This window comes from Podarcis gaigeae (genome assembly GCF_964106915.1).
Source record: "Podarcis gaigeae genome assembly, chromosome: 6".
Classification (NCBI taxonomy): domain Eukaryota; kingdom Metazoa; phylum Chordata; class Lepidosauria; order Squamata; family Lacertidae; genus Podarcis; species Podarcis gaigeae.
This window is the reverse complement of record NC_139682.1, coordinates 34,810,815-34,830,103: the sequence shown is the minus strand read 5'-3', so window position 1 is coordinate 34,830,103 and position 19,289 is coordinate 34,810,815. Positions and strand designations below refer to the sequence as shown.

Here is a 19,289-nt window from a genome sequence, read left to right as displayed (position 1 = left end):
AAATTCCAATAACATTCTTGTCAGCAGAGAATTTAACAAACCAAATATTTTGAATTCACCCGATGAAGGGCCAAAATACAAACTGGCCCTTTGTTTTAACATAAAGAATGCCCTTCCAGTTCACATGAGAAACAATATATATCAGCCACAACAGTAAGCAGATCCATACCATACATTTAAAGCACCATACATCCAATGCACATTCAAACCACATGACCTCCCCCCCCCCAAAGAATCCTGGAAGCTAGGGCTGAGGTAGAAATTTGATTCAGGTAGCATTTAAAGGTGAATCTATTCAATTTGCACTGTTTGAAACAATATGAGAACCAAAACACAGCCATCTTTTGAAAGTCACAGTTACCCAGATTTTTAAATGCAGTTCTCCAATCAAACCATTGTGGAAATGTGCTTAAAAATGAATATATTAATGAAAATAACATAAAATTTTATGGTAGTAGTGCAGTGCTTCTCAAACTAGCGGATGTGGTGAACTGGCAGTTCCTTGCCCCAATGTGCTAGGGACCAGCAGCATATTTGTGCCATATTTATTATCAGATTTACATAGGTAACTGTCTAAAATAAAAATAGTTGCAACACTTAGCACAGAGCAAGGGTAGCTAATAATAGCAAAACAGGGCAGGTGCACCTGACGTGTGGCTTCCAAATGCTGCTGAACTACAACTCCCATCAGCCCTTCCTGGTATAGCCAACAGCAAGAGACTTTCCCCATACATTTAATCACTCTAACAACACCCCCGTCCTCATTTCTTTCACTTCATAAAGGAGCCAAGACTCTGGACCTGGTGTGTTTTTCCTTTTTCTAAACAGCAAATCTCCTGTGCTGAAGAGAGGGAGGAAAAAAATTAATGTTCAATTCCCCCCACACAGCTGTGAAGTTCTCTGAAGGACCCTTAAACTACCTTTCAGAGCTGCTCTGGGAAGATAAAATGAGCAGGTATAGCCATCCTGGGCTTTTAGGCTAAAAATAAACTACTAATAAAAATTGGCAGTGCACTTTCGCTTGACACATTCCTCTGTTACTGGGAATATGGCTTCTAATCAAGTTAATAACTGCAGTTTTCCTTTGCCAGATTTTGCATTTTAGCCACTATAGGACAGATTGTTTTAAATTGCAGCTTACAAAGTGGATTTTCAGTGTGCGCTTCTTATAGATATCTCATAGAATCATAGAGGTGGAAGAGGCTGAGGACTATCTAGTTCAATCCCATGCAATGCAGGAACCTGCAACCTTGGTGCTATCAGCGCCACGCTCTAACCAACTGAATAGTGAGCTCTCTCTCAGTGCTATGTGCAGGGCTTCCTGGCAGGAGCAGACCTCATGAAGCAAGAAAAAAAGTCTCCACAGAACTCAGATGCACCAGAAAAGGCCGAGGGGTTGACTGAGAGTCAAACCCGGTTTTACTGGATGCTTTGAAACCAGGGCCAGCCCAAGACATTTTGTTGCCAGGGGCAAAGGACAAGACTGTGCCCTCCTCTCATGCCACATGCAGAATCTGCAGTTACTTCATCACTGACCTCAGACAGTGTCCACCACAATGAATAGCAGGCTACCTTAAGTCCTGTGGAGCTTAGGAAGCTTACAGGGGACTGCAGAGCTGGTCCTATTTGAAATAACTTGGTAGAAGGAAGGGGAGTGATTTTATGATGAGGCATCACTTGGGGCAGCAGATTCGAATTGGAAAGCAGCTCTTTCAACTTTCATCTCTGCATATCACGAAACAAAGTTATAAATGAAGAGGGGAATGGTATAATTTTGATATGTTTTCCCCATTTCCAGTGTATAGGTCGGCCCTGATGTTTGACACTGAGGCATCTGCCTCAGGCAGCTGATACTGGGTGTTGTAAAAGGGCAGCAAAATGTATTGGACCAGCGCATCTAAGGATAGCTGACCTTCCAGGGTCAGAAAAGTCACTTATCCTGTTTCATTCTTTAGGGCTGCTAAAGAAACTATATACATGATACAGCTGAGTCTAACGAGTAAGATGGGCCTCATATCAGGAAATGAATCCTGACAGGACAGGACCTCGTATTTTCCACAAGGGTAGGGACATGTTTAAACAAGGCACTGCAACTGTGCCTTTAATGTCAGATTGACATGCAAACATTAACAAGAGGTCTTTCAGCAGTTCATACTACTGTGGGTGAGAACCTAGATGGGTTGGAGTGTTCAACAAGCGTAAAAGGTGTTATGGAGCTCAAAAGCCACAAAGTGAGAGTCTGTTAGCACAGAGTGGGGCCCTCTGTGTAAGAAGCAAAGGGGGAGTGAAGGCTGGCAACACTACCCCCGCCGCATGGCAATCGCAGTGCCTGGAGACACACATTCAGGTTGTGTATCCTCAGGCAGTGACCAGAGGTGGAATGACTACTGGGAGGAGCACAGAGAGAAGAAATGCCATGGTGTACTTGTAGCATGAAAACCGATAAACATGCCTCTCCCACATCAGTCTCTACAGCCACAGCAGGCACTGTAATTCTCCAGCATTTTGACACATACACCAGTGTGGTGTAGTGGTTAAGAGCGATAGACTCGTAATCTGGTGAACCGGGTTCGTGTCTCGGCTCCTCCACATGCAGTTGCTGAGTGACCTTGGGCCAGTCACACTTCTTTGAAGTCTCTCAGCCCCACTCACCTCACAGAGTGTTTGTTGTGGGGGAGGAAGGGAAAGGAGATTGTTAGCCGCTTTGAGACTCCTTAGGGTAGTGATAAAGTGGGATATCAAATCCAAAACTCTTCTCTTCTTCTTTACCCCCAAAGGCGCAGCAGATGGACAGACGCCATCAATAATCCAACAACATCTGAAGGAACAAACTGCAGGTTCCCTATTCCAAATTTAAAATGGCAATATACTGTAAAATCACAGCAAAGAAGTAGTTTAAAACAGAGAACTGAAAAACAATCAAACACAGAAGTAACAACGTAAGCTTCTTCAGTGAGGGAGTTCCATCACCTTGGCTCCACCAACTACCATGGAAAACCTATATAATGCCTCCCAGTCAGTGAGCAGTGGAGCAAGAGCTTCCAACGATGAACACAATTGGCAGCTGAAGAAGAAGGTCCTCCAAATAGTCAGATACATTTAGGGATTCATGGGTAACAGCCAACACCCAGAATTATTCCTAGACTTCTTCCCCACCTTCCTTGTTTGCAATCTGCATTTCTGAGTGCAATTTTGAAAGAAGAAGAAGAAAGCACGTGTTTGTATGTGTGTTTGATTTTAAGTTTTGCAAAAAATACATAGAAGTGGCTTTGCCCTGGTGGCTGGTACAAACTTAAGGGGACATAAAATGTCTGGCAGGGAGAATTCGACTGGCAGAGAGGAAGACTTGATAGCCCCACTTCCCTTCTGAAGATGCTGTGGCTCTGTGGTTGGTGCTTCTGTGAATCATACTTCTGTGAATTATCAGGTATAACTTCATCTGGTCAGAGTCAGAGGAGCATTAGATGAGCAGCACAAGAGAGTGCCTACTTCCTAAAGCAAGAAAAAGTTATCATCAATGCCTGGATTCTTCTTGTATGGGTTTGTTCATAGACAGTGCGCGAGATGAATCGCTGCTTCACCCTTTGGATTTCTTTGTATGTGGGTAAGAAAAATGTTTTGGAACAGATCTTATCCAGAAAGTTTTTCATTTACTCTGATTTCCAGATGGGTAGTCGATGCAGTCAACCAAATTATGAAAGGACATTAAGGGCACTGCAATCCTGAGCAAAGGGATATTGAACTGGTAGAATAGGGGAAAATGGCAGGGCTGGCTTGCCCATGAGGCGAGGTGAGGGTGTCACCTCAAGAAGCAGATCTGGACCAGAGGAATGTGCCGATCGCTGCTGCTGCTTCCTCTGCCACTGTGCCTGGGGCAATGCGGCTGCCCCCCCCCCCCGCTGCTACGGTGCTCCTACCACTGCGCTTTCCCTGCCATGCCTGTGGTGTGGTGGCAGTAACAAGGCAGAGAGGGTGCAGTGGCACAAGCAAGGGCACATTTGTGGTAGGGTGGGTATGGATTGAGGGGGGCAGCATTTAGCTTTAAGCAACTTTCTGTTCCATCCTATCTTTTGATGGTGTTTTTGAAGATATAATTTTTCAGCATATGAACCCCGAAATCCGGCATCTTCTCCAAACTTAGGCCAAAGTGCTGCAACCATTTTGCAGCATTTTACGGTGCAAACACCACATTCTGCAGAGCCCCGAAGCTGGGAAACCGGGGTTCATAGTTAACTCCCCCCCCCCCAAATCCAACATTGCCCGATTTACTCCAAACCTGCGCCAAAGTTTTACAATTGCTTTGCTGTGTTTTGAAGCACAAACACCATGTTTTCTGGTGCCCCCCACCCACAGAGTAATACTTCAAGCCAGACTTTAGATTGAATCGGACACTGTTATATTTTGAAGTCCATTCAATATCTGTCAAGGCCGATACTCAGAGCAGCTTCACAACATAAAAATGCAGAAGGGAAAATATATCTCTCACAGGTCAATATATTTTCTTTTTTCTTTTATTCAATTTACAGTATAGAATGCAATTGTGAAAATACAGAGCATTTCAAAATGGTTCTAGTTCCAAAATCTGACTGTTCCACTCTACTGCTTACCCCAAGGGTGGGGAACCAGTGGCCCTCCAGTTGTAGTTGGACTTTGATTCCAGGCAGCATGGCCTTTGGTCAAGAATGATGGTTGTTGTAGTCCAGCAGCAAGGACCACAGGTACCTGACCACCTAGGCTTTCCTAGTGGAAAAAACTGAGCAACCTTGAATGAGCAGGACAAAATGGGACACACACACCGTTAATATATTTTCAGTTTTTTCCGTAAGGAGCAGTTAAGAAACATTATAACATGAGAGGACTAATATATAGCTGCAGCAGAGAATGGAAGCTGATTCACATTTAGTATGATGCAATTACCCAGTTACATTTTTGACATACCGCCCCATGTTTTCCCCCCAACAGATTGTTTTACAGCATTCATTCAGAAAAATACAGAAGAGATAGCCACAGAGGGGACAAGCACAACAATAACTTGCTTCTATGATATGGAATACAGATTTGACAATAAATACTGGTGCCGAGGAAGTTCCCGAACATCTTGTGATATTTTAGGAGAAACAAAGAAGTTTGTAAAGTGGAACTATAAAAGCAGATTGACACTCCTTGATAACAGGAAAGGCGTATTTTGGGTGACAATGCACCAACTGATAGAAGATGATTCAGGAACATATTGGTGTGGAATTGAAAGGCCTTTTGCTGACATAATGACTTCAGTGAAACTGAAGGTAAATAAAGGTAAGGTGTCATATGAGTCTCATCACTACCTTTATTGTTATAATGCAAATAGAAATAAAGTTCTTGTTGCCAGCTCTGATGGAGTAAGTCAGCCTCGTAAATTCAGTAACTACACAAAAGTTACCAGCCTCCATTTTTTATACTACCCTGTATTTTCATGCTGGCCAAAGAGGAAGGGATGTCCTTTCCTCTGTGGTAAGCATTAAAGCCTGGTTGTCGGTTTTTTTTAAAAAAAGGACTTCTACCAAGCAGACTGGTGGAGGAGGGACGAAATGGCAAAGTGATCTGTCCCCTCTCTGCAAGTCTCCACCATTTCTGTGCTTGGTTGTGGACAAAGAAACTTTCCTTCCTCTACATTTGGAATTGAAACCAAGAGGGCTGGAAGAAAAAGGACAGAACAATGTATCCTTCCACTGCTAACCCTTCTCCCTTGCCAGCATAGAATTCCATGCACTCATCTGCATAGAATTTCTGGGCACTTAGGGCTACCAGGAGGGTTGTTAAATACAAGGATGGATTACTCAGTAGGCACCAGTCATGTTACATTAGGAAGGCCAAGAAAAATATGCATAGTTTCCCCCCCAAATTGGCATTCCAGTTACATATATAACTGGAGCAATTAGGGATTGCATAGAACTTCCCAGTAATTTATGCACTTACAGTGCAATCTTATACAAGCAGTCCTCGCCTGTTCTCATTCATGCTGCTAATAACAAAGTGTCACACACCTAACCTTAGATGACACGAGTAAGGTATTCAGTTGCAAATCTCCATTTTACAGGTAGGTAGCTGTGTTGATCTGCCAAGCTCATACCAATAACAAACCTAGTTGGTCTCTAAGGTGCTACTGGAAGGAATTTATTGTTTTGTTTCAATCTCCATTTTGTGGGAGTTGTCTTTTGTTCTCAAGCAACTAAAGACAAAGATGTGCAAATGTGTCTCTCCTGGAGAAAACAGCCTCAGGCTGGAATACAAGCTAATGGAATGGCTGTGGAATGGCTGTCATGCTGCTACTCTGGCCTGTATTGATTGCTCTAGCCATTTCCTTCTCTATGGTATGTTATCCTACTGATTTTTTTAAAGCAGCATGTTCTTTATAATTTTTCTGCCCTCCCACCCCCTTTGCAGTATGGGGAGGAGCAATCATTACCACTGAGGGGAGAGGAAGTGTTTAACTTCCCACATGCCGTAGTCTTAATATAAACCACAGGTGATGGTTTTTTTGGGGGGTGAGGTGGGGCTGATTGCAGTGTTTGGTATTGTTTGGTTGCTGGCTGAGTAGATAGGCCCTGGACTATACCCACATCCCAGCTCTTACCAGGCCATGACGTGGAATCCAATGTCTTCCCCGGTCTATTCTAAGGTTACCAGGTTTTTTTCAATGAATCCGGGGACACTTTTCAACTTCAATGGATTTTGTATGGGGACTGATTTGTAAATCCAGGGATTGTCCCCGGGAAATGGGGATGTCTGGTAACCTAAGTCTACTCTGGCTTGTCCCCTTTTGTTGCTGATGACAGACCACTGATGACAGAACAGCGAAAACAAAAAAAAAAATCCTTCCAGTAGCACCTTAAAAACCAACTAAGTTAGTTCTTGGTATGAGCTTTCGTGTGCATGCACACTTCTTCAGATACCAAAGTATCAGAGCTTCCATGGCTGCAATGAGGAGACTTGCCAGAACAAAAATCCTCTTCTGCCTGCCTCTCCCTGACAGCTAGAAAGATCCACTTTACCTTACGGCCACTCTGATGCCAGTTCCAGAGACTCTAGGATCGCACCCTAAACCAAGAATTATTTTTCATTATTCATTGCTTGCACAGCTAATAACTATGAATCATTTCCATAGTATTTTTCAGTGTAAAGAATGTACTACCTTTCTCATAGCACAAGCAATTTGCCCAGGACTGTAAATATAACAAATTATATTTCATTGCTATTATTCAGCTCCTACAACACGTCACTATGTGCAAACCAGTTCTCCCTCCACTCCCTCATCTACAGCTGAGGTTACCACAGCTTTCCCAGATATTTCCGATTTTAATTTTAACGCCTCTCTGTCTTCCAATGCCACGTGTCATCATAAAGTCACAAAAAGGTAAGTGCCATCTAATCACAAGATTATATTTGGTGGCTAACTTTGCATAAACAGAATCCACATTTTGTTTCTAAATCAACCTTTTATTTCTGCTCTGGTGTGCATACTAGAAACAATGAGCCCCAGTTCATTATCTGTCACATTCCCAATAAAGGAGACAATGGAAAAATGTTGTCCTTGCCAGTTTGGGGGTGGGGATACTCTGATTGGGTTTGAACACAAAATTTGGTAAGTTCCCTTTGACTTAATCAGTGATGGTTAAAATTGCATGTAGAATAAGATCTGACCATAATTAGCATAACTATTTATGTGTCTTAAATGCATCACTTTTATGTGACTTCAAAGCATCACTTTCAAGGACTGGGAAGTTCAACCACCAACACCCACTTCCAAACCTTATCTCCCCCACTCATGCACCTGCTATTTGCATTGATAAAATGATTTGTGCAAGTTGTTCTTAGTATTTCCCTGGGCCTAAGGCGGACACCCTGTTAAGCAGTTGCTCCATGTGTTTTATGATTGCTATCTGCTTTCTTGCTGAAGGCAAAAACTAGCATTTAACACCTTTCGTTCTGCAGCAATCAATTGTGGGGGTGAGGGGTCCACAGTTAAGGCATAACTACAATTTCCCTATGGTGCCAAGATGTATACAAATGTCAGGGTGGTGGTGTGTATCATCACCAGGAGAGTAAAAGCTTGTCTTTCCCCATCACAACATACAGTGCTCATAATGGTTAAATTTCCTTTGGTTGAGATACGACTCCAGTTTGTAATTTACTTTCGTGCAAAATCAGTAAGAGCAATTGTTTAGGATTTCCCCCTCTTTCCTCCTCTGTTTTAGAAACTGGAATTATAGCCCATGGGGTATTCTACGCTGGGTGTTCATGGTTCTTCTCGTGGCTTCTTTCATTCTGATTCATTGGAACATCATATCTATATAATGTAAGAGTGTATTTATTGTCAACTATTACCCTGAGGATTATTACAGTCTTTTAAACAGCATCCTGGATTTATCAGTGAAAGTCTTTGGCCTAGGAAAGGAAAGAACTGAAGAGAACCACTTTCCAAAGCTCCTCCCCCTTTTCAGCCCAGTGGGCTGAAGAGGCTTGGCGAGGGCTTCATGCCCACCCTTCATTGTGGGACAGAGGGGAGCGTGCCTCAGGCCTCACACACCAAAACATCTCAGGCCACCCCTGGGAGAAAGCGATTTTGACCTGCCTAATCATCAGCAAAAGCAGAATCCTTTATACTACTCACCCATAACCAATTCAGCCTTATTGTTGAGATTAGAATGCAGAGAGCAGTAGTGGCATGAACAAGTTAAGGAGCTATCAATATTTGTTCCCTATCCATAAAATTGTGACAGTTTATTTAAATCCTGCCATCGAGTCAATATTCTTTCTTTGTTTCTGCAAATATTGTAACAATGGGAAAATATGATATATTGGGAGCGGGGGGACAGAAGAATATAACTATGAGGATAATAAATCAGAAATGGAAGTTGAGGGAAGTCCAAAGGGAGGGATGGGGAGATGTAATGCAAACTATATATTATGGATATAAGTATATTTTTGATGAGAAAAAAGAAAATCAATTCAAAATTTTTTTTAAAAAAAAGGTGGTATCAAATTTCGGAGATATCAAATTTAGTAAAACATCCTGAAGTGAACTATTCTCCATGCCATAGGGGAAAATGGCACTAAATGAAACTGAGGGGAAATGGTCTCCCGTTTTATGCAGCAGAGATTGCAAACCTGTGGTTCTCCATAGGTTGTTGGCCTACAGGTTGCATCATTCCTGACTGTTGGACATTGCTGGTTGGGCCTGGTAAGGAATTGGAATCCAACATCATCTTAAGGAACCACAAGTTCCATAGCCCTGTTACAAAGGATGACCAGAGTGAGCAAGTTTAAAGTTCTGTTGGGTGCCCCCCCCCCACCATTTTATTCTTTTTGTCTTTTAAAGTGCTTTACAAAGCTTTTTTAAACAAACAAACAAACTAGGCTTCTTTTTGCAGATGGCAAAATGAGATAAACCCAGTGAGCTGAGCTGAAATATGTGGCCCAATTTTCCAAGTATTCAAAACAAAACTATATACCGTAGTTATCACAGGAACATACAATCAGTTAATCCAAGCCATTGAAAGATGGAATGTTGCGCGGAAGTGTGGTCACATGAGTGACTTTTGGCATCACTGAAGGCTCACAACACCTAGACACCATCATTTTATTTTATTTTGTGATTTAAATTAAAACAAAACAAAGGCAGGTTGAGTGCAATTCTAGTGCAGGAAAGTTTTCCAGCTCCATTTCTCTTAGAGTAGCAAAGCAGAGCTGGGCATATTTTATTAAAAGTGATATACTAGGGATTATTTTGTCCTCTTCAGTTTTCGAGGTTCTCCTAAAATGAAAAAAAGAAGGTATTAATTGGAACAATGAAGAAAAATCAGCAAATGGAAATAAAAGATCTAACTTAGAGGCACCTTGTAAAGATCCATCACACTGAGACAAGGTGTGAAAGAAATACTGGAAGTAATGGGGGCATGCAGTGCCAGATTTATGTATAAGCTAAACAAGCTATAGCTTAGGGCCCCACTCTCTTGGGGGCCCCCAAAAAATTAAAGGGAAAAAACCCTGGATGTACATTTCCAAAATATAAGATAAAAACAAATAAAATAAAACCTACATACATCAATAGTGTTTTGTGTTTATTAAATTACTGTATAGCATATATTCAACACAAAAAACAGCGACAATTTGTTGTTGACAAAGGACAGCTGGACATATAAAGGGCCCCATTACCTTCAGTAGCTTAGGGCCTCATCAAACCTAAATCCGGCCCTTTGGGCATGCAGACAAAAGGGGGGGGGGGCGGTGTGCCTGTGAAGTTTGAGCAGATCCATTCCTGATTCAGAACAGAATGCTCTGGTCTAAACACAGCTTGCTCCATCCCAGGATGTATCGCAATTCTGGAAGCAAGGACTCATAGGAGGAAAAATGCTCTACAATAAGCTATTGATTTAGCAAACATTATCTCCATCTATATTCTGTGTCCCAGGCCTCTAAACACAACAGCACCCATCCATTGGGGGGGCTGCACCCTCTTCTTTTTAGGAATAGGCTATCCTGTTTCAATACATCAGACAGAAAAGGAGAAAATGCAGGGATCTTGCTTCCCCTCCTCCCAGCTCCAATGGCCAGTTGCCCTGGAATTATACTCTGTTCCATCCATCAGCTGTGCTTGTGCGTGTTGTTCCCTTCTGTTGCAGGGGCAGATTTTCGTAAAACAACACCTTGAGCAAGGACAAAATTTGGTGGCACCCCATAATATTTATTTTTACAATAATTCCTTTTGGCACAGCTGCTTTTTAATGGATCTTCTCTGTATGTACCCGTATAAATATATAATTACTATTGTTATTAATGTTATTTTTTGCCCCCTCAGCTCAGCACCCTGTGCGGGAGAACCACCCACATGGCCCTAAATTTGGCACTGTTCTATTGCAAACTATTGTCATCTATGCTCTGGTAATCTCTAGGTTAGATAACTTCAACTCATTATACACCGGGCTTCCTATGGAGACTTGGAAACGTCAGCTGGTATGCAATTCCATGGCCAGGTTGTATACTGGAACATATTACACTGTTCCTGGCCTGAACACATTAGCAGCCTATCAGTTTCCATGTCTAGTTCAAAGTACTGGATTTGACCTATAAAGCCTTAAATGGATCAAGACCACACCACCTCAAGGTCTGCCTCTCTCCATATGAACTGACCTGAACCCTTCAATCATCCTCTGAGGCCCTTCTTCATGTGCCTCCTCCATGAGACGGCTGCAGGGTGGTAACACCAAGTCGGGCCTTTTCTGTGGTGGCTCCCCATTTTGTGGAAGGCTCTCCCCAAAGAGGTTTGACTGGCGCCTTCATCACATATCTTTAGGCTCCAGACAAAAACGTTTCTCTTTAACCAGGCGTATGGCTGATATTCTATGTCCTTTTAAATGTGTTGCGGGGGGGTATTGGTTGGAGTTTGGGGGTTTTTAAAAAATGTATTTTGTGTTTTCATTTTGTATTTTTATATTGTGAGCTGCCCTGTGATCTTCGGATGAAGGGTACTATACAAATTTAATGAATAAAAATAAATAAATTGTAAATTGTAAGGTTGCCAGGTCAAGAGCATCCCAGACCCTAAGATTTCAGGACTCAAACCTGAGACCTAGAGGCGACCCCAGGTGATGTCATGGAGGCAGCCCTTAGTTTTTCTTCTTCCCACCACTGAGCCCTGGAGACAGAGGTTAATTGGTAGAGGGAGAGGAGAGCAGACTATCCGCTTAGAATGTATGCAGTAATTTGCAGCCAGCTCTAGCTGGACTGAAGCTTACAAGCTACATGCAGAGTCTTCTTAATTATTATTATTTTTAAGGCACCTTCACCCACCTGGGGATTGAAACCTTTCCCTCTGCCACCTGGAGGAAACCAGGCAAACCTGGAGATTTTAGGTCAGCCCTGTTGGCCTGTTAACCCTTGTAAGCTGCCTTAAAGGTTTTCCAACTGAAAGGCAGGAAATAAATCTTGAAAACAAACTAAAATACATCACTGTATTGAGAAAGTGTTGGAAGTTTTTACACTTTACTGGGTGAACTGCTGAATGGAGGTGGTTGGACTGTGTACCCAAATGCTAACTTAACTCACCCAGCCACCTTGCCTTTCAATATAGTGTCTCACTTCCGGAGCTGCGTTGATCGCCTCTGTGAGTAAGCGCGGCTGGGCTACACCATAAGATTTCTTTGCAATGTATCTAAGCAACTTTACAGCGACAACTAGGAAAGCTTTTTCATATTCCAGCTCAGGGTTCTGAATTGTCCAGGTCTTGCTGAGAGTCTCGACGTTTTCTTTGAATTTCCTTCCCTGTAAACAGAGAATGGGAATTTCTAACATACAGTACACACAAGACTGCAAAATAAAGGGCCAATACACTGGGGAAGCAGCTGTAATAACACACACACACACACACACGCGCACTCGGGTGAGCCGGCTTGCCCCCACGATTGAGGGGGCCAGCATGCGAGACATAATCACGTCACACGTGTGTCATGCATGCACCCCCTTTTATTCAGAGCAGGGAAGTTCCCTGCTCAGAGACTGAGGTGGGTTTTTTTGTTGGAGAGGTAGGAATGTATATTACCTCTGCCTCTATGACCTCCCGCGCTGGTCTCTCCAAGTCTGCATTAAACTGATCTCCTAGGCGTCTCAGTGTATTGGCAATAGGAACTGGGTCAAAAGGGCTTGCAGCGCTACCTCCGCCTTGGAAGAAAGTAAACAGAGACATATGTTTTAAGTCCTAGTAACATTCTAGTAATATTTATTAGATCTAGGAGTAACCCAGATAGCTTTAGGCACCGTCTGGAGAGGGCTACACAAAACTGCTTTCCCAAAGAACACACAGTGAAAAAGGCAAGACTACACAGAACAGAGGGGGAAAGAGAACAGAGCAAGCATGGAAGGTGAGGTGGAGAGGCTGGAAAAGGTTTATTTTATTTTACATGTATTAGAGAGAAATTCCCACTCAACCTGCAGCTGTCCAGCCCATATATCTTTGGTCATCACACCTCGCTTTGATATTCTGGCAGGGATGCAGGCTGTTAGGAAACATTAGCTCCTGCATCTCTAAGCAGACACCAACTTCCTCTCCTCTTGTAACAGGAGTGGGTCCACTCCTCCCACCCTCACCCCCAAAACTTAGATGTCCACCAGCTGGCGCCAAATACAAAAGAAGGGCAGACATACACTTAGAATTAAGAGATAATGCACCTCTAAAGGTATTTTGCTTCACAAAATAGCTCTCAGGATCAGAATTCAGATCATAGTCCCAACACATAAAAATCTATTTACTGGTTTCCCCTCTTTGTTCAGCAAACTGATTGGGGTGGTATTATGTGTTGTTATTCATCATGCGAAAGGCTGGGCTGGATGAATCCCATGCCGGAATTAAGACTGCCAGAAGAAATATCAACAACCTCAGATATGCAGATGGCACAACCTTGATGGCAGAAATTGAGGAGGAATTAAAAAACCTTTTAATGAGCATGAAAGAGGAGAGTGCAAAATATGGTCTGAAGCTCAACATCAAAACAACTAATATCATAGCCAACATCAAAACAACTAAGATCATGACCACTGGTCCCATCACCTCCTGGCAAATAGAAGGGGAAGAAATGGAGGCAGTGAGAGATTTTACTTTCTTGGGCTCCATGATCACTGCAGATGGTGACAGCAGTCACAAAATTAAAAGACGCCTGCTTCTTGGGAGAAAAGCAATGACAAACCTAGACAGCATCTTAAAAAGCAGAGACATCACCTTGCCGACAAAGGTCCGTATAGTTAAAGCTATGGTTTTCCCAGTAGTGATGTATGGAAGTGAGAGCTGGACCATAAAGAAGGCTGATTGCCGAAAAAATGATGCTTTTGAATTATGGTGCTGGAGGAGACTCTTGAGAGTCCCATGGACTGCAAGAAGATCAAACCTCTCCATTCTGAAGGAAATCAGCCCTGAGTGTTCACTGGAAGGACAGATCGTGAAGCTAAGGCTCCAATACTTTGGCCACCTCATGAGAAGACTCCCTGGAAAACACTCTGATGTTGGGAAAGATTGAGGGCACAAGGAGAAGGGGACAACAGAGGATGAGATGGTTAGACAGTGTTCTTGAAGCTACAAACATGAGTTTGACCAAACTGCGGTAGGCAGTGGAAGACAGGAGTGCCTGGCGTGCTCTGGTCCATGGGGTCACAAAGAGTTGGACATGACTAAACAACATGTGTTGTTATACAGTTCAGTGTCAGAAATCCTTGGTGATCTACTGCAAACCACCCAGAGACCTATTACCTACCTTTTGCCCACCCAGTTTTACAATGCTGTTCCCAAATAATAATAAAATCCATAAAGGCTAGAGAGGAACAATGAACACTTATATGTTGCAGCTTCTGCTTAAATGCACATTAGTTTGCTACTGTGTGATAAGGGTGACAGTGACTTCTTCTGGCCCAGCCTTAGCCATGCTGTCATGAGAATCCCAAGGCAAAAGGCTCCCTCTTCTTGTAGACCAGACCACACAAGGCTATTCGCATGCTCTGGCCCTTATAACATCAAGGACCGTCATCCTTGGTGCAGTGAACTCCAGAAGCCCCCTATGCATGTATGGTGGCATAGCTATCCTTTCCCCTCTCCTTCGGCAGGCATTATTTCCCAAGTATTTCAGAGTTGACCCTCTTGACTTTGCCTTTTACTTTCCTGTTTAGCAATCTTCTCATTTGGGGAAGCTTCCTCTTCTGAAATCAGATGCGGCCATGTCAGATTTTATTTGCAACTGGCCATTTACAACATATGGCTACATATATAGCTAAGCTGGTAGAGCATGACACTCTTAATATTGGGGTCACGAGTTCAAACCCCACACTGGGCAAGATGCCTGCATTGTAGGGGGTTGCAGAAGACGACCCTCATGGTCCCTTCCAACTCTACAATTCTATGAATTTTAATTTAATAGCACTATAATAACTGCTCCCAAATAACTGCCTAGGACCCTCGTACCTACGGGACCACCTCTCCTGGTATGCCTCGCGGAGGACCTTAAGGTCCATAAATAGCAACACTCTAGAGGTCCCAGGCCCTAAGGAAGTCAGATTTGCCTCAACCAGGGCCAGGACCTTTTCAACACTGGCTCCGGCATGGTGGAATGCTTTGTCTCATGAGACCAGGGCCCTGCGGGATCTGATTTCTTTCTGCAGGGCCTGTAAGACAGAGTTGTTCCGCCTGGCCTTTGGCTTGGAATCAGCCTGATCCCCTCCCCCTCTTTCCTTTTCCTTCTGTGATGGAACCCCTATTTGGGGACTTTCCTGGCTTTTCTAGCACATGTAGGACCAGTCTAGACAGTTGGCCTTGGTGAAGATTTGATGTTTTCTCCCCCCAAACAGTTTTTGATCTGGGCTTCCACTGAAATGAGGCTGCATTTTAAGAAGTATTTTAATCAATTGTTTTTATACCTCATGTTAGCCGCCCTGAGCCCGGTCTTGGCCAGGGAGGGCGGGGTAAAAATAAATAAATAAATAATATAAAATAATATAAAATGAAATATAATGGCTCAACCATTATATCCTGCACCAGTCCTGGGCACCAGTCAAGATTAGGTCCAGCACCACCACATCTTCCATGATCAATAAGGTATCAAGGAATTTAATGTATCTGTCATGACTTAACATATATGTGGCCAGTCTCTGTGAGGGCCGTTTAAGTCACCAACATTTCCTCTTTCAGGTGCTTCCTTGACTTCATTCTCAAGATCTCTCTGTGTATTTCGATCAGGAGGGGTGATACCACATCCCCTATACTAAAATACTCCTGCATTCCAGTGAGCATAAAGGCCTTGCCTTACATGGCAATTTCAAGAGCCAGTATGGAATACTGAGCAGGGTGCTGAAGCAGGGACTGGGGAGACCCAGGTTCAATTTTCCACTAGCTGACTTTGGGACACCTGCCATTTTCGACCCAACCCTACCTCATATCATTGCTGTGAGGATAAAATTTGGAGGGTGAGGGAGCTGTGTTTACTGCCTTGAGCTCCTCAGAAGAAAGGAGAGATATAAACTGAACAAGTGAGTTGCCAGTGCCCAGCTTGGGCTGACTTTCCTGCCATGTCCAAACGCACTGAGTGTTAGTATTTAGAACTGTGCTAAGCTTTAGAGTGACAAAGAGCATGTTCAGACAAAACTCTCTGCTTCACAGTAAGTTATGTGCCGAAAACTGAATTTGTGCTGCATAATATGTAAAGCATTGCTCTTCTGGTAGCATCAGCTTACTTTGTGCTATGTTACTTCAGCATACGGTTCCTAAAAAATGATATGTACGTTACCCTGAAAGTGTGAGATCTGACTTTGATGTTGATGGACTTCATCTCTTGTCACACTGCCTTGAGCTGTAACACGGGCAAGCGGGAAAGGATCTGAGCCTGGCAAAAGACATAGCAATTGTAACTTTCTATGCTACCAACGCCTTTCCTTTTTGGGTTGCTCATAATAAAGTAAGAAGCAACCATGACAACTGCCCAACTCACTTGGTGTCATCTTTGCAGTCATTACACAGAAGAACAATACATGAAATTATCTTGTATTTGCACATAGGTTTTGACTGAATTTCAAGGAGAAACAGCCTTGGACAGTTTCCAACTTGGAGAATGTTAAAAATTGCCTTCTCCTAATAGGTTACACCTGAGTTACATCCTGTCATGGGTTAATTTGAGCGCCATCCTCTACTGAAAGTGGGGAAATATCAGAGGAAGCAGAAAAGCAGGCAGACTTCCTTAGCCAGCTTTCTGGTGAGAGATCCAGGAACAGTCTTCAGCAGGAATCTGCTTTCAATGACAGGTTATAAATGTTTGAGTGCGCATATTCCTCACCCCACCCCAATTCACAAGCAGAATGGGTAATAATTGAGGGGATAAGGACATGTACATACCCTGTGGCTATAGCCCATCACAGACTATCCACTAGTGTGGATGGGAAACATTGATTTAGAACTCAGAGGCATTTTTTTAAAAAACTACTTCTCTGTGAACACCCCTGCATAATTGCACACATGGGAAAATTTAATAATAATAATAATAATTTATTTACACCCCACCCATCTGGCTGAGTTTCTCAGTTACCTGTGTGAAATACCCCCCCCTACATATGGGCACAGGCATATTTTAAGCAGCTCAGAAAATCCTTCTGTAATGAAGAACAAGGAATAAATACTATAAACAAACTTCAGTGTTAACTATTGACTTAATATCAAACTGCTACCACAGCAATGCAAAACCAACCCTCATTCTGGCAGCAAAGCAACAAACTTCAAGTGTTAGCAGACTTTTTACCAGCTAAATGATTTAACAGCTAAAGCAGTAGGACTGAAAGGTTCAGACAGAACTGAATAATAATAATAATAATAATATTTTATTTATACCCTGCCCTTCCCAGTTCAAAAACCTGGCTCAGGGCGGCTAACAACAAATTTAAAACACTTAATTGTAAAAGCAGCATAAAATACAGTATAAAAACATGAATAACAATAAAATTCAAAGTTCAGAAATCAATTTAGGGGAAATCAATCTAATAAGCATTAAATAATCACCAGGGCTAGCTGGCTGATATAGTCCTACTTGGGCCAGCGAGGAGGCCAGGGGAGAATTAGCTGTGGGGTCTCAGAGCGGGTAATCTTCATAAAAGGGGAAGAGGATGGAAGAGAATGGAAATAAAAGATCAGGCTGAATTCAGATTAAAAGCCAGGCGGAATAGCTCTGTCTTACAGGCCTGACGGAAGGAAGTTAAATCCTGAAGGGCCCTGGTCTCATGGGACAGAGCATTCCACCACGCCGGAGCCATCACTGAAAAGGCCCTGGCCCTGGTGGAGGATAGTCTGACTTCCTTAGGGCCTGGGACCTCTAAACTATGGTTATTCATGGACCTTAAGGTCCTCCGCGGGGCATACCAGGAGAGGCTGTCCTGTAAATACGAAGGCCCTAAGCCACAAAGGCCTTTAAAGGTCAAGACCAGCACCTTGAACCTGACCCTATACTCTACCGGGAGCCAATGCAACTGATAAAGCACTGGGTGAATATGCTTCCCATGGCAGGGACCCCATGAGGAGCCTCGCTGGAGCATACTGCACCCGCTGGAGTTTGTGGGACAGTTTCAAGGGCAGCACCATGTAGAGCGAATTACAGTAGTCAAGCCTGGAGGTGACCATCGCCTCCGCCCCCCCCCCCCGATTTACTAAAAGCGGAACTAAAATACATGTTTATCTAATATGCCCTTTTCTTCTGACTAGAAGTCTGTTATCACAGACTCGTTTCAATCTCTTAGAAAGAGATCTTTACTGAAATTACAGTTTGGAAATAAAAGTGTATTTAGTGCATTAATCAATGAACAGATGGCTAATCAGCTAAAGTGTCTTAAAACCAGCGGGCAATTCTAGCTGCAATGCACTACAACATAAGGATTTATTAAGAACTTTCCTTATGCTCTTAACACGGAAGTGCTGAACTTTTAAACCAAGCCTCTTTGCTTGCATGTAATTTTAATCAGCAGTTCCTGATTACACAGCTCTAGAAGAGGGGGAAGTGGTTAGAAACCTTCATACTTCTCTATGAACAAATGATCTTACCTTCAAAACGCACACTTGCACCCTCGTAATGTAGGACACGAAATTCTGTTTTTGATTTTTGCCCCGGGAAGTCAGCAAGCAATGCTTCTGCAATCTGCTCCACCTGTTCCTCAAAAGTCATAGAGTCCTTCATGTTAGCTGTTCTCTATTCGAAACACAAGTCGCTGCCACGGCTTTCCACCAGTTGTTCTTCCTATGGCTGCACAAGTTTGCGCATGTAAAGTTTCTAGCACCCAGCCTCCTAGCAGGCCAGAATAGATTAAAGCTAGATTCTCCTCAGACCAGGCTACATTACAAGAGGAAGCTTGTTCTTGTGTTGCAGCTGCAGCTACACCCATATCAGTATTAGCATAGCTATCTGCTTTAAACAGTAAAAGTCACCACAAGGAAGTCATGAGGGAGCAAAGTCTAGTACGGCTTTCTCTTCCTCTTTTCCAGAACCTCAGTCAAGTTCTTCTAAGAGCAACTATAGTTATGTGCCTGGCAACTATGTATTAGCTTCTCACATTCTATTCATTATAGTATTTTTACTTGTTTCCTGCAAAACAAAGAAGTATTTCCTAGATATAATATAATATCCCTAAATATATCACTCTTTTCAACTCTGAGATTTTTCCAAACGAAATAGTATGTTAGACATGGAGGAACAAAATGTGCATATGGAACAGATAAAGACTAGCACAGTACAGTGGTACCTCGG

The 19,289-nt window shown here is 43.0% G+C and overlaps 1 protein-coding gene and 1 long non-coding RNA gene across 5 annotated transcripts; one reads left to right on the top strand and one right to left on the bottom strand.

The window, feature by feature from the left end:
* Positions 1-5,212: 5,212 nt before the first annotated feature.
* LOC310847749 lies at positions 5,213-8,337 on the top strand. The gene is made up of 3 exons (XR_014565989.1): positions 5,213-5,295; positions 7,243-7,393; positions 8,235-8,337. It is a non-coding gene; the product is annotated as an uncharacterized lncRNA (long non-coding RNA).
* A 1,268-nt stretch (positions 8,338-9,605) lies between these two features.
* Positions 9,606-19,248, bottom strand: BCL2L15 (BCL2 like 15). 4 transcript variants are annotated; one of them, XM_083745910.1, is made up of 5 exons: positions 18,590-19,248; positions 16,299-16,394; positions 12,578-12,696; positions 12,085-12,300; positions 9,606-9,793 (listed from the first exon to the last, which is right to left on the bottom strand). In XM_083745910.1, exons 1-5 carry the CDS (start codon positions 18,720-18,722, stop codon positions 9,776-9,778), a joined length of 582 nt encoding a protein of 193 aa, XP_083602036.1. In that variant the 5' UTR covers positions 18,723-19,248; the 3' UTR covers positions 9,606-9,775. The 4 variants fall into 4 exon arrangements, with proteins under 4 accessions (XP_083602036.1, XP_083602037.1, XP_083602038.1 ...); XM_083745911.1 differs by having other exon boundaries at positions 16,299-16,388; XM_083745912.1 differs by lacking the exon at positions 16,299-16,394 and having other exon boundaries at positions 18,590-19,245.
* Between the last annotated feature and the right edge of the window lie 41 nt (positions 19,249-19,289).

Excerpts from the sequence above, each read along its gene's own strand:
- BCL2L15 (XM_083745910.1), bottom strand. The coding sequence starts at position 18,722 with ATGAAGGACTCTATGACTTTTGAGGAACAGGTGGAGCAGATTGCAGAA. Across the intron at positions 16,395-18,589 it reads TGCAAGTGTGCGTTTTGAAG|GCTCAGATCCTTTCCCGCTT; the intron begins GTAAGATCATTT and ends GTCTTTTGCCAG. Across the intron at positions 12,301-12,577 it reads GGGAGGTCATAGAGGCAGAG|GGAAGGAAATTCAAAGAAAA; the intron begins GTAATATACATT and ends CTCTGTTTACAG.